Raw genomic sequence first — 14,713 nt, forward strand, 5'->3', positions numbered from 1 at the left:
TGTCTTAAAGTGAACATGTTGCTCTTAATCAGAGAAGTGAAAAAGCACCTTATGAACACAGCAGTTAAAAGAACTCCTGACACTGCATTCAGCACAGAGAAAATGAAATGAAGAGTAAATGCGATGTTCACTCACAGTATAAACATGGAGATAACACATAATGAATGTCAGTTTTTTAAACATTTACTCTATGATCACTTCACATCACGCTGGATCAAAACTCAGTCAAATCAGACAACAGATTGCTCCACCTGTGATTGCAAACATTGTCAACACAATCTTCTCAATCAGCTCTCCTGTTTTACTTGTTGGTCTAACATGTGTCCACTTATGTCAACTAATCAGGATAACGCAGATCATTTGTTACCATTTTATATCGGTGCTCTTTGATACACCATTTTTAAACTTTTAGTGGGTCAAAAATTCATGTGACAGGAAACACATGGGGCGATCGTGGCTCAAGAGTTGGGAGTTCGCCTTGTAATCGGAAGGTTGCTGGTTCGAGCCCCGGCTTGGACAGTCTCAGTCGTTGTGTCCTTGGGCGAGACACTTCACCCGTTGCCTACTGGTGGTGGAGGGACCGGTCCGGTGGCGCCAGTGTCCGGGAGCCTCGCCTCTGTCAGTGCGCCCCAGGGTGTCTGTGGCTACAATGTAGCTGCCATCACCAGTTTGTGAATGTGTGTGTGAATGGGTGGATGAATGAATGTGTAAAGCGCTTTGGGGTCCTTAGGAACTAGTAAAGCGCTATACAAATACAGACCATTTACCATAAATGTCACATTGTGGAAATGTCACCTGTTATTCACCCGATACTGTTGCGTCACTAATCAAGAGATTATTATTATAATTCTAATCATAATTATTATGATTATAATATCATCAAGTAGAATGTGAAGTTGTTTTCTCCAGTTAATATCACAGTACAATGTGATGCATTAGAAAACAGACTTCTTGTAGTTGAAAATCGAGGTCTGGAGCACGACTACCCATGTAACAGCGCCGCTATACTCGACGCTTTGTTTGTGTCCTGGGCTGATTTTGATGTCATTGCGCCACAATCTTCGCGCACCTCTTTAAGTAGTTTTCGAGGAAAAAACAACTTACCCACATTAATAATTAATATTTCCCTATATTTTAAAAAAAATAAAAACTCAGCAAATTACTAAACTGTAAAGAAAAGGACGAGCACATAAGAAGGAGAAGCAGAAGATCATTGAATGACAGAACTAAACCCTGATCTTAAGAACATTCATTTGTTATTTTGTTGTTGCATCCTGTCAGATGGCTTAACAGTGACAGTGTTGATATTAATAACTGCAGGCTCCTTGCATGAGTGCTCACACGCGACATACTCCCCCCACATATAAATAACATGTGCATTTTATCAAACACACACCAAGTCCAACCCCCTCCTTCCTCCTCTTCTCACTCACACGTGAAAGACACACCCGCTCTGAACACACCCTGTGCCACTGACCCCAAGCTCTGCATCCAACACGCTCTACCACATTTTTTATCACGTTGCTGTCAAGAGCTGAGGCTTGATAGGTGGCAGTACCCACTCCCACCCAGCACAAACACAAGATTACCAGAGCAGTGTCAGAGCAGATTATTTAATAATGTAATTATCTTGATAATTGTGTAACTCCTTAAATACAGTATCCTGTTTGAACGGGCCTAAAAGCACTATGTTAAAATGCATTAGATTCTATAATGTGTTTCATTGATTAGAACTAGGAAAAGTTAAATAAATGTATCCACAGACATTTAAGCAACTACCTACAAACCATTTTTTAACCTCAAGAACCAGCATCGTTGAAATATTTTGCAATATTTTATCAGCCTGAAACACAATGGCCCTGCTTACCTCATCGCACACTTTGGAACCGCTGATACAATCAAGAATAATGCTGGTTGATTTTAGTGCTGCCCAGCTTCAGTTGAAACTGTTATCAATATGCTGACTGCTTTGAATAATTTTAGTTGCCACTATATGAGCTCAGCTTGTGCCACATTATCTGGAGGGGGACCTGCTGCTGCTTCACTCTGGCTGTTGTGCTGGGTAAATTTAATAGGTACAGGGTCACATCTGACATCTATCGGTCTCCTACAGCTGCTCTTAGCTAAAACATTCTTGACCTGTTAGTTCTACTCTGTGTCTGTTTCTGTGGGTGTATTTCTTAAGAGTGGACTTCCCTATTTTTCCCCTTTTTTCTTTTTTTAAAAACCTGAGTTTTACTGTCTTGAGGAAACAGAAATCGGAATACATCAGCTGTGCTGTGAAGTAGAGCAGGGCGATATGACCAAAAATATTTATCACGATATACATTTGAAAATTTGCAATAACGATATAACTGACGATAATTGACGCTAGACAAAATACTTTACAACTCCTCAACTTTATTAGTGCAAAAAAAACCCAACCCATCAATGTTTTTTCACTTAAACAAGCAGCTTTTTTTTAAGTGCATTAAAGTTATATAAAAAATTAACAGTGCAAATGCAAATTCCTTGCTGACAGCTTAACCAAAAGGCATTTCCAGTGGAAATTGGCCGACATATCCTGAGCATAACCATGTATAATATCCAAAAAACTTAAAACGAGTGTTATACACATAATACGTTAATATTATGTTGAAGCACAGTACGTATCACTCGGCGAGGCGCCTGACTACGGTAGCCGTAATGCTCCGACAATCATCGAGCATTGCGCCTTCGTAGCTTAGCAAAGTCGCACTAAAACATTTGACAGATTTTCGAGCGCCGCGCACATAAAATCGTTTTGAGGTCAGTAAACACAACCAGAATTCATACAGAAGGCACACGGGATTATAAAGGGCACTGTCGATTTTCAGAAAAATCAAAGGATTGATTTTAAATGTGCCGTATTTTCCAAAAAACACGGTAATAACGACGGCCCGCTAGCATGCGCTACCAAAAATAGTGCTTTGTTGTGTATCTGACGGACGAAAGCTAAACCAGTTCCACACCACTGAAGTTGCAGCATTTTTACAAACCAATTCTGGTTCGTCCGTTTCATTTAACGATCCACTTTCGCCCTTCTCATTCTGCATCGCCGCCATGTGCGTATGTAAACAAAGGCACTGCGCATGCGCGTTTTACCCATATTCTATCGCCCCCCCCTCTTTCTTAAATAGATAACTATCATATCTGATATCATATCTCACAGTACAATAATATTGAATGGGTTGCATTGTTGTATTTTGTCATGTTTCTCAGGTCTTTGTCTGAATTTCTACGAACATTATTGCTAAGGATTGTCTTATTGCATTGGAGTCACACTGGGTTAAATATGTACACTTGGGTTTTAAGGGGTATTTATTATTTTCTTCTTTTTTTTTTGGGTTGTATGGAAGCCCCAAACGCAATTTCATTGTTCTTGACAATGACAATAAATAAATAAATACTAAACACTAAATACTAATATTTCATTTTCTTATCGTTGCCCAACATTACACCGGTATTACCGTGAACGTTATGATATAGCCCAGCCCTACTGTGAAGCCAGACTGACTCCATTATTTTTAAGTTGTGAAAGTGGAATCAGAGGACCACCATTCCCCATTTTTTGGAATTAAAGTTTATCCACCCGCTGGATTTATTTAGGCAATTTAATCATGGCACCAACAAGAAAAAAAATATTCAAACCAAAAACATTTCATTTCTTGAAAAAAAAAAAAAGGCCCCTCCTGCTACCAGGGTCCTCATTGTTGCCTTCTCCCTGATTAGTAATGCTGCAAAAACTTTAAAATCTGAAGGCAAGACCAACTTCATCAGTGGTACAGCAACTAAAAAGGAAATACAACACTATTCTCACCATGTAGCTTCTTAAATTCTGAGTAGATTTGGAGCCTCACAATTTTGCCTCACTCAAGCTGCTCAAACACTTTTTATCCTGAGATTACTGTTAGTACTGGTGCTGATTACCTGTTATTCTTGAAATGTGAAATAAAATCTCGTTAAACAATGATTACAAAGCAAGTGATGAACAACTGCGTCATTTGTCCTGTATGTTCATACTGTACATCCTGTATTGTTGTGAATAAACATGTAATAAGGCAATATCAGTGGCAACACCCAATGGGGCAGGGATAGCTCAGTAGGTAGAGTGGTGGCCCCATGATCGGAAGGTCGGGGGTTCGACTCCACTGAACGGCTACCCTGAGGTACCCCTGAGCAAGGTGCCGTCCCTACACACTGCTCCCCGGGTGCTGCACTGGTGGCTGCCCACTGTTTCACTGGGTGAATGGGTTAAATGCAGAGGAACTATTTCCCTATGGGGACTAACACGCACACTTTACTTTACGATGGCTATGCAGGAGCTTTGAGCTCAAGCTGAAATTCTGACCCTGATACCAAGGTTGGAAATCTTATTTAGCACAAAACTGAGAAATTCCCATGTTACAGCAACCAAAGCAGTAAACAAAGCAGCGAAGGTAGTGAAATGAGAGAATAGAGATGTGTTGAGTTGCAGTTGCAGTATATACTTCCTATATCTGTCCTTCTTACACTGTTAACCGTCTTATCAGGTTAGCCAATGGTATTCTTTGTCATACGGTATGGCAGTATGACTATACAGGGTTTCATCACTGATACATGCATGTACACAGATAAGAAAAAACTCCCAGGTCTCTGGTAGAAGATCAAGTTTACCAAGATAAGCAGATTTGTTAAATGTTGAGTTGGGCTCCAGGTTATGGTTTCCATGTAATAGAATGCAGATTAACCACCTAATCTATCTTAAAACTTTGTCCTTGTTTGTGCACTATACTGTAATTTTTACCCTCTAAAAGTCCTGCAGTTAAAAAGAGTAAATAAAATAAAACAACCAACCCTGTTGAATGGAGCTCTGGGACACACTGGAACAAACTGTTATGCGATGCTGAGATTGATGTTTGGTTAATTATGGTGGGATAGACTCCCCTTGTTTTACAGTATTTTTGATGCATTGATGTCTCCTCCTCAACACCTTTTGAACTCTCGCAGCCCCGTAGAAATCCCACTTCCACTTTCACACCTCACTGTTGGGATGTTGTCTTCGCTGTAGTCTTCACCAGGTTAACGCCGAACATGCTAGATGACATCTAATGCTATCCACTGTTCGTCACACTTTCTAAGAAGTCACAGAAACTCTCCTTTGCCACATATCACTCATATATATCAACATACCACTCATTTGTCGGTCTGTTTGTGCACACACAATCACTTTTTTCAGCTCATCATTTAGAGTCACAATGAAAACACAGAGATAACTAAGAAAAGTCTGTTGTGTCCGACTCATTTTTAAAACCCTTCATGCAGTTAGGTTTATAGGAAACCACAGGTGTGGTATTTTAGTGACCACAGACATATTCACCTTTGTTGCACTGAGCTTCTTCTTTTTCGCTTTATTAGACAACCGTACTGGTTCACCAATTACCACAATAGTTCACGTTCTTTCCATACAATAAATACACTGTTGTGAGCATTGTTTGTGACTGTTTCAAGCCCTGCCTTCTATCTACAGGAGAAATCAGGGCTGTATGATATCATATATACATAAAGCACATTTTACAAAGAAATATAAAAAAGGCCCTCCTCTGTGGTAGTTGGGAGATATCTTGGCCAATCTGGTGCAGACAAAATAACCACTGGCAACACGAAGTGAGTGGATGATTTCTTAAAACAAACGACTGAAGCCAGAACCAATCAGGGAAAATATATTGAAATGATTGACTTATGATAGGGATAGGGACTCTAAATACACTTAGAAACAATCAGAGCCTTCGATGTCTACCACCAGTCCACCTCAGATTATCAATACCAATAAAGGAGCCCTCTGCATATGCCACTTTTAAGGCGCATCTCAAACAATGCTTTATCACAAACGAAGCATGTGATCATTTTAAACTCTTTTATTGTCTGATATGTTGTTTGTTTTGTTACATATCTTGACGTTTTTCTTTATCACATAGTTTTATGTGACCTGAACAGTCACAACTGAGGCAAGTTAGCAGTTTTGCTAAACTCTGGCTTGTTAGATCTTCTTGCACTGATGTTCATTAACATGCACTGTCCCTGTTAAATAAACACAGACCTGCCTAAAGCCAAAGTCCAGCACAGACACAGAGAGCAGTTTTAAAAAGATGCAAAACAGATCCTCTCTAGGTATAAGGTTACTCTGATGCATGGCTGCTCCTTTCTACATCTACCATCGGTCTCTGTTGTGAACTGATGGATTCCCTCGTAACTACTGAAAGACTGTTAGCTAGCATTATACAGCATGCTATTCAGTGAGTGCATTTTTGTAAATGTACAGTAATTAGTGCATGTCATTATGTTTTGTTCTGCTGAGGAGAGTTAGCTGTGGATCACATTTTTTGTCTCATGTTAATTTTGTGTGTCAGGTTAACACAGGTCCCCTACCAATAACGACCATTATTAAAATGCATTAGACAGACTTGAAACGCTACATCTGGCATTTTGTCTTTTTACAAGTCTCACGTTATTGAATTTAAATCCTATTACCTGAACATTATCACTGATTAGAACACGCGGAAATTACAATCCCAAACAAGTGTAATAGTGGATGCAGACCCAACAAGCACCAGCCATGAACTGAGTGAGAGTGCAAAGCAGAAATACAACAACACTTCCAAGCAATGTCCAGTTAGGTTAGCAAAAAATAACGTGCTCAGATTTCTTCCTTTCATTCTTAGCCCACTTTCTTCCAGTTTTCATAACAACATCAAAGCAGTACTGGCTAGATTTTCTTTTCTTTTTTTTTTAATCAACTCGGGAATGAAACAAGCTCCAGTCCTCCCACCTTCACGACGGCCACTCAGCATCCACGTTACCATGGAAACCAGACCGAGCCGACGAAGCCTAGTAAGCCCTGTCAATCAAAACGCTGATGTTACACCTTCTCTAATGCAGAGGGAGTGTGCTAAATTCTCTGGAAAACAGTAACAGGAAAGATTCGTTTGGCAATCCCTCCTCACTTCCTGCATCATCTCAGCTGGACTCGCTAAATGATGAAGTGTGTCGCTCAACACACACGGGCGATTTTAAGCCCTTTCAGATAGATTATAAAGCACTCGGAGCGTTGTTTTGACTGGACAAGCAGCTGTGGCTAAAATCCGGACTTATATCAGCAAAGGCTAGGCTTACTGAACAAACCTCCACCCTGAGAGCAGCTCTCTGACCTCGCACCGTCAGCACTGTCGTCTCATCATCTTACTCTCAGCCGATCCGGGTACTAGCGACACTCCATATAAACACAAGGAACACGTTTGTGAAATTAAACGTTAGGTCGCAGGCAGGCAATGCAGATGCAGTGATTTAACATTAGCATGCAGGCTAACTATTAACAGTGGGTGGGTAGCATCGTCTTAACAGTTTCCTTACGCTCCGATCTTGTTTCAATAACTAATATCACGCATTTCCTTAAATTCTTGAACATCTCATCACATCACTCATGGAGGCTGATAGGAGTACATCCCACGCCGGTAAAAAAAAAAATCCATTTATTGCCTCTAAAGCTGTCAGTGCAGTTAGCGAGCAGGCTAACCAGTGATGAGCTAACGCCAGCCCGCTCAGGGACATTCTTTCACATCACCCACACTGCACTCGGCTCTTACCTCATAGTTCACTTTCCATCGTTGAATGCTGAATAAATTGGGCAGATGGGTGCTTATGTGACCACACAATGTGGTCTCTTCTCCCAAAATTTGCTGTTTTATCACTAAAACCCTTTCCGGTGAACCTCCCTTGGCTCTGGAATCCTGACCGACTGAGGGACAGCTGGAAAATGGGGTAACGCCACTGAGATATCGCGAGATGTTCTCTCACGGTAAATTACATCGACGCAATCTCGCGAGAACGGTTTTCTTGTCTGGATCACAGGGATTCTCTGCGAAATAAACGGATTAGTAGCGCTCCTGTTGGCAGCTGTTAATTAGAAAATACATACATTCATACATTTTAAGAATAAATTAATAATAATTTTAAAAACTCTTAGCAATAATGTAAAATATGTAATGAATCACATAGATAAATAAATACGACATGGCTAAGATTTCATCCTTGCAGGCAACACATACAGAAAACCAACACCAAAATAAAATAGCCTTATTAAGTAGAATAAAACCGAGCTACAAAACAAATACTACTATAGTAATATCACTCAAGTGGAAATTACTAAAAACATAATATTTTGACCCTTTGACAAAAAATAGCTCATTGTTGTAAAATAAAATAAAGCAAAACTAGAACAGAATTGGTTTAATGTAGCAGAAAAATAAAATTAACTAAATAAATGCAGAAATTCATTCATTCATTAAACTGAGGTTTTGCTAGTAATTCACTGGCTTTTGTTAAGGCATAAGTTTTTCTTAAAACAGTTTTAATTAACGTACTGTTTTCCTTCTTCTTGTATTATTATTATTATTATTATTATTATTATTATTATTATATACGAAATCGAACACCAATGATTCATTTCATATTACATGTCCAGTAGTGGGCGGTATTGTAGTCATAGAAAGAAAAAACAACGAAGAAGAGGAGGTCAGCTGATTGACTTTATCCATCCGATCCCGGCGGTTTGATTTTTCCTATATTAGACTCAGCTGTTATTTGAAGAGCACTAGTCCAGTCGGTCACGTTATAATATTTTGATATTCTGTGTTTGTGGATTTGATGAAAATCTGCAGCGTTATGAAAGGTCTGTACTGCCGAGCTGTCAGTGATGCTGAACCCAAGTTCGTTATCCAGGAAATGGTGAGTTTGAGGTTCCAGCTGAGCAACTACAGCACGTCAGTATTAAAGGAACTTATTAGAAAAGCAAATTAGCTGTGCAGGCTTAATCTGCATATTTAACTCCCTGCTGCTGATTAGTCTCAGTCAACTGAACAATCCCTGCTTCTCTGAATATGTATAACAACTAACTGTCTGTAAAAATGATTATTTAGCAGGTGTTTTTGCTCTTTCATAGTAAGCTGCATTAAAATGTTTAGAAGAAGATCATGTCAGATATATGCATGATTTATTTCTTAGTTAGTGTAAACATATTTTACGTTTCTGCTGTTTTTTTTGTGTTTATGACTTCTACCTTTGTCTTCATTGTTACACTGAGCGGCTTTGTGTGTTTCTCTCCAGACTCTCCCAGATGTCCTGAGCAGCCATCAGGTCAGAGTTCAGGTGAAGGCGTGTGGACTCAGCCCACTGGACCTTAAGGTACTAACAGTGTGAGACCTGTGGCTGAACATGTTTCCCGGTGGGTTAGTGTAGCTTAGTTATAGTGCATGTTAGTTCTGCCAAAACTGGAATTAATCCACACAGTCTATCCCAGCTCTCATAGGTCAAGAGGGCTGGACAGGTCCAGTCTGTAACGGGGCTAACACAGGGCGACAGATAACCATTTAAACTCACAGTCAAACCAGTTAACCTACCCCACGCATGTGTTTGGAGAAAGTCCGGAGTACACGGAGAGAACCCACTCAGACACTGGGAGAGCATGGAAGCTCTGCCAAAACATCCCCAGATAGATTCAAACCCAGGATGTTCTTGCTGCAAGGCAGAGCCACTGCACCACAGTGCCGCCAAGTAAAAGAATAAAACTACAAAAAGTAAGAAACATAATTGTTTCATAAGTGAACCATCCAAAAATAAATATAATGACTCAGGGCTTTACCTTATTTCACTCCGGCTCCAGGCTTTCCCATATAGGTAGTAGCTCATCGTAACTCCCATTAATGAGCTACAGTAGCCTACAGCAGGGCTTAATCTATTATTAACTGTGATTTTGTAAATGTGGAAGAGATTTCTAATCGTATTAAGAGGATGGACCTGATCTCAAAATGCTTTAAAATATTAATTTAAAAAAAACTACCTACCTGATGGGTTAGAAAAGCTGTTTGTTTAAAGCTGCTTGTTTGTTTGAGGCACACTCACAATGTGTTTAAAAACATCAAAAGAAGACATATTTGTGGTTTAATTTTTCTTTCTTGCTGCTTTTGTTGCCTCTGAACTGAAATAATTTGATAAATGCATCACTGATAATAACTCACTACTTTGCTGATGTCTATTACAGCTGTTCAGAGATGTCGGGATGCAGAGGGATTTAATCCCTGTCGGCAGAGAGGTGGCCGGGGTCGTCCTTCAAGGTCGCAAACAGACACAAATTTTGACTCTGAAATTAGCTTTATTGTTCAGAACAAATTCACACGTGTGTGTTTTCGTGCCGAGTGAGTAAGAGACCTTGTGATGCATCATTCACGGGTCTTAATTTTTGTGTCTGTTTCCTTGTTTGTTTGTTTTTTCCTGACAGTTGGTCCCAAGGTTACCTTCTTTCAGCCGGAGGACGAGGTTGTAGGTAGGGATGATTTTTTAAATGGCGAATGTGAGGTTTTCTGTAGGATTGCAACTTGGGAATTTCTATAAGTTTAAATCTTTTTAAGAATAAATACTTGTGTTTACAGACGTCTTTGATTGTTCATTGTTTCTGAACTGTGACTCAGTTTTCTAAGTTGGACATGTTTTAATATCAGATCTGACTGAAACCTTGAATGTTGTTAGATCATATTCAAGAAGATGTCATAACCAAAATAACTTTAACACACTTGGACTGGTTTTTAGGGTTAAACAAGTCCTAACTTGCACAAAAATAAAGACACTAACAGTCATTTAAAACCAAAAGAATTTGATAACCTTGACGACCCCGAGCTAACTCAGTGATGAAGGATGAGGGTTTTTTTGTCTCCTTAATGCACAGTCGGATTAACACTTTTTTTTCCCACTAAATTTTCAAAGTAAAATTTCCTTTTAACTATTGAATTGTTAGAAAAGATATTTCTCTGCTAGGGTAAATAGACATGGAGTCACTTCTTCTTACAAGCAAGTCTTAATTCATTGTACTGTAGTACAAAGAACTTAGAGATCTCTCTGAAGTCTGTTTGATTTCTCTAAACTTTATCTTTGTGAAAGCGGCTCCACATTTCCCATTTTCATCTTCCCTCTTCAGGTATCCTTCCCCTGGACTCCAGCTTCTCAGGACTCTGTGAGGTCATTGACACCGATGAATATTATTTAGGTGAGATGCACGCTCTCTCACATCTTTATTATGTGAATTTTCTTTTTCCTACTTTCATCTATCAGATTTTATGACATAGTAAACTTACTTCTAAATTCTTTTAGGTCTATGTTATGTTTTTTATTCTGACTCTTGACTTTACTAAATATCACAGCACTGACTCACCGATCATTTCAGAAAAAGGGTCACTCTGATCTAAAAGGTGAACCCGTTCTCGGCTCTGCTTCAAAGTCGACGGGCAGAATGTTTTTGTGTGTGTCCACCTTACCTCTGCACCGCATGGACTTTCAACTTTTTTGAATCAGAACTTTCAGATTGAAAGAAATGTAAAAGCACCTGAAGTGCACACACTGCCCTGATCCACCCCCATAGTCTCTGACTACATTTATAATCTTTGGAAAAGAACGGAGTGACAATCACCTTCTAGGCAGATGGATTTTAGAGCAACGTAAAGTTAAGAACTTTAAGAATCTTAAAAGTTGAAATCTTGTAAATAAAATCCTATAAAAAGCTGTTCAGTGAGCATTTTTGTGTTTCTGTGATCTCAAGTTCAGAAGCCAGAGAAGCTCAGCTCGGTGTGTGTGGCAGCAGCGCTGCGTGACGGCCTTTGCGCTTACACTGCTCTGCACACACATGCTCGTATGGCGGCCGGACACACGCTCCTGGTCACGGACGGAGCCAGCGTACGTAAAAACACTCAAAATATAAACTGTGTGCGACCTTGTAAAGCAAAGCTCTAGTTTGATTGCACTCACGAGTAATGATCTCATCCCTCTTGCTGCGAAGTCTTTTGGCCTCATGTGTATCCAGCTGGCTTGTTACCACGGGGCGAAGGTGCTGACGACGTCACACTCGCCACAGAATCACACTTTCCTTGAGCAGCTTCGGCCCAGCGTAGGTGCGTACCGACCCACGCTGACATTTCTGTAGCTCGCATTAAAAAAACTTGATGATCATCTTTGAAATGTTCTCCAAAATCACATTTTGAGATACCGAAACTGGCCTTTTCTTGTCATTCCTTTCATATTCACATACTCTGCTTCCAACCTGTTTTCATCTCTGCATCCTGTCCTCTCCTCACCTTCATATTCTCCTCAGGTGTTCAGGATCCCTTAGTAGGTGAGCTCTTTTCCTCTCTTCCCCACTGACTTGCCTTGCTTCCTAGCTTGATTAGTAACATAACTGTCATTGGTGTTTGAGCTGTAATTCTATTTATGGGAAGATAAGCCATTAGTAATATTTTTTTTCTAGTTTTGCAGAAATAATTATTTCATCTAAAATCTGCTGCCATCATGTGGTCGTTAGTGAAAACTGCAGTTTGCAAATTAAATGTGATCAGAGTAGAATTACACACAACTCAGTCGGTTTCTTAGTTTTAAATGTTTTCTGAGCTGCAGTGACTCATTCTCTCATATATGTGTGTTTATGTGTGAAGTCAGAGTTATTCCAGTGTATAACAGCTCATCAGAACTGCTGTCGGCGGTTATGGAGGAGACGGGAGGACTGGGAGTGGATATCGTTGTTGACTCTGGAGGTAAAAAAAATAAAATTGCTTTTCCTCACATACTTGAAGTTTCTACACTATTTGGATGTCCAATCATGCAAAACTTCAGTTTTACAGATGTTTGCAGCCACTCAACAAGGCACCTTTGATGAGTTGTGATGGAATGACTAAAATATCTGTAACATAAAGACTTCCTGCCACAGCTTGTATATTGAGACTGTGTCGTGCACCTGTTTTATACGTCGTGGACACACCTGTGCTCCTCTCATGACTGTCCTCCATCCTTCATTGATGCATCCTTCAAGGTGCTGCAGTCAGACATCTGGTCACAGGCAGGATGAAGAGGCACAAATCAGACACATTATAAAAGACCTTTGTGTATGTTTGCGTGTGTGTGTAGTTCATCTGCATGAAGGGGAGGAGGAAGTGGAGTCAGAAGAGAAGAAATTACTTCCACACAAACATGACATCATCAGTGTGCTGGGAGTGGGCGGCCACTGGGTTACATCCCACCAAGACCTGCAGGTGAGCTGGGGTTAGACTCAACAGCGGCATCATAAATTGATAACTTCATAGTTTATTATTACTATTTGAATAGAAATAACCTCTCTGGCTTTAAAGCATCTGAATGCAGCTCAGTCTGGTCTGTCTTCAGTATCACTTTCCTCACCTCTCTGTGTCTCTGTGTATTTGCAGTTGGACCCTCCAGATTGCAGATTACTTTATTTAAAATCAGCCTCTGTGTCCTTCCTAAACCCTGAAGTCTGGACAGCATCATCATCGCAGCAAGGAAGATACCTCCGTATCCTGTTCTTGCAGCATATAATCTAAAACCTTAACTCTATAATGTGCATTTCTGAAGCCTTAACTGACTTTTGCAGATATTCTGAAGGATATCGTGGAGAAGATGTCAAGCGGAGTACTCAGGTAACCTCAAAATCTAGTTTAAGCAGTGCTGGATCACATTTCTCAGTGGGATCATACTATCTTAGATAAAGTCCACAAATCCACATTTTAACACGAGGTCAACTTTCCAGTTTCCAGGATGCTCACATATGATTCCCACAAACATGCAGAAGTCCCAAGTCCAGCAGCTTAGACAATTTGTACATATGTTTGGAACATTACCAGAAGTGTGATGAAGTTTCACAGGGGACATATGTCCTCATTAGCCACTGATATTGAATTAGCTTTAATGGTGTATTTGTTTGGAATGAAGCCTATTTAAATGCACAAAAACAGTTTGTTTCACCTCTGTCTTCTTGTATGCTTTTTTTTTTTCTCCAGGCATTTAATTTGTTTATTGCTAAATCTTTACAAGCAGACATTAAATAAATTCTAACATATAGAAGGTAGGCCTTTCCCTTTCACATGTCCAAGGCAGACTTCTTCTATTTTTGACAGCTCTGGAATTTGCCTAATCTGTCTGGATCTGGATGAAATATCTCATTATTTTTAACATTAGACTTCTGCTGTAACAGCACTTGCAGAAGTTTAGTTTCCAGTTTAGTGCGGGGGTGTCAAACCTGCTTTGGGTGAAGAAGACTGGAACGATTGCTAATAGCCTACCATTCTTTTAAGGTTAAGAAGTAAATGTTTAATTTAATAAGCCTTTAGTTTAAAAGACAAATGACATGTTGGTACAGACCGTAGTTATTTCATGGATTTGGGGATTCAGATTGTTTTAAAATTAGACTGTAATGGGTCTCTGATCAAATTCACCTTGTGTCTCTCTGCAGGCCTCAGCCCGAGGAAGCAGTCCCCCTCTATGAAGCCACAGTTGCCATGGAGACTGTCCAGCGTCACCCAAAGACGAAGGCTGTTGTTCAGCTCTGACCTAACTAATCACATTATGCAGAGATAAAAGAAAACAGCTCAGCTGGATCACTTCTCTCTGCAGTGACACTGTTCCAGTCAGTCACTGTTTACTTGTTAACACAGAACTATGATCTGTTTCAGGCCCAATAATATGATAACAACAGGAAAAAAGGCGCTCAATCATTACCTGCTTGAGTTTCAGAGTCACCTGGACAGTTTTACTTCACACTGCAGAAGAAACTCTTTTCCCAGAGCCAGTGATATCCATTAAAATCTGATCACTCATCACCTAATGTTTG

General features: G+C 39.9%; 2 protein-coding genes across 8 annotated transcripts in view; one reads left to right on the forward strand and one right to left on the reverse strand.

Annotated features, from left to right (window-relative positions):
- The window catches only part of itsn1 (intersectin 1 (SH3 domain protein)), a 47,309-nt gene extending 39,494 nt beyond the window's left edge, over nt 1-7,815 (reverse strand). For all 5 annotated transcript variants that reach the window (XM_085296113.1, XM_085296112.1, XM_085296111.1 and 2 more), the window contains exon 1: nt 7,641-7,815. The gene's annotated coding sequence lies outside the window, so the exon portion shown is untranslated. The remainder of the gene's footprint in view (nt 1-7,640) is intronic.
- On the forward strand, nt 6,881-14,473 carry cryzl1 (crystallin, zeta (quinone reductase)-like 1). Of its 3 annotated transcripts, none has more exons than XM_085296116.1 (13): nt 6,881-7,255; nt 9,160-9,237; nt 10,094-10,166; nt 10,331-10,375; nt 11,024-11,092; nt 11,642-11,775; nt 11,879-11,990; nt 12,191-12,211; nt 12,528-12,626; nt 12,997-13,121; nt 13,293-13,398; nt 13,478-13,523; nt 14,336-14,473. In XM_085296116.1, exons 3-13 carry the CDS (start codon nt 10,112-10,114, stop codon nt 14,430-14,432), a joined length of 909 nt encoding a protein of 302 aa, XP_085152242.1. In that variant the 5' UTR covers nt 6,881-7,255; nt 9,160-9,237; nt 10,094-10,111; the 3' UTR covers nt 14,433-14,473. The 3 variants fall into 3 exon arrangements, with proteins under 3 accessions (XP_085152242.1, XP_085152241.1, XP_085152243.1); XM_085296117.1 differs by lacking the exon at nt 6,881-7,255 and adding an exon at nt 8,686-8,781; XM_085296115.1 differs by lacking the exons at nt 6,881-7,255; nt 12,191-12,211 and adding an exon at nt 8,559-8,781.
- The last annotated feature ends 240 nt before the right edge of the window (nt 14,474-14,713 follow it).

The sequence above is a fragment of the Mchenga conophoros genome, linkage group LG13 (genome assembly GCF_057382185.1).
Source record: "Mchenga conophoros isolate Kocher_MC1m ecotype Shallow Benthic linkage group LG13, M_conophoros_male_GT1.1, whole genome shotgun sequence".
NCBI lineage: Eukaryota > Metazoa > Chordata > Actinopteri > Cichliformes > Cichlidae > Mchenga > Mchenga conophoros.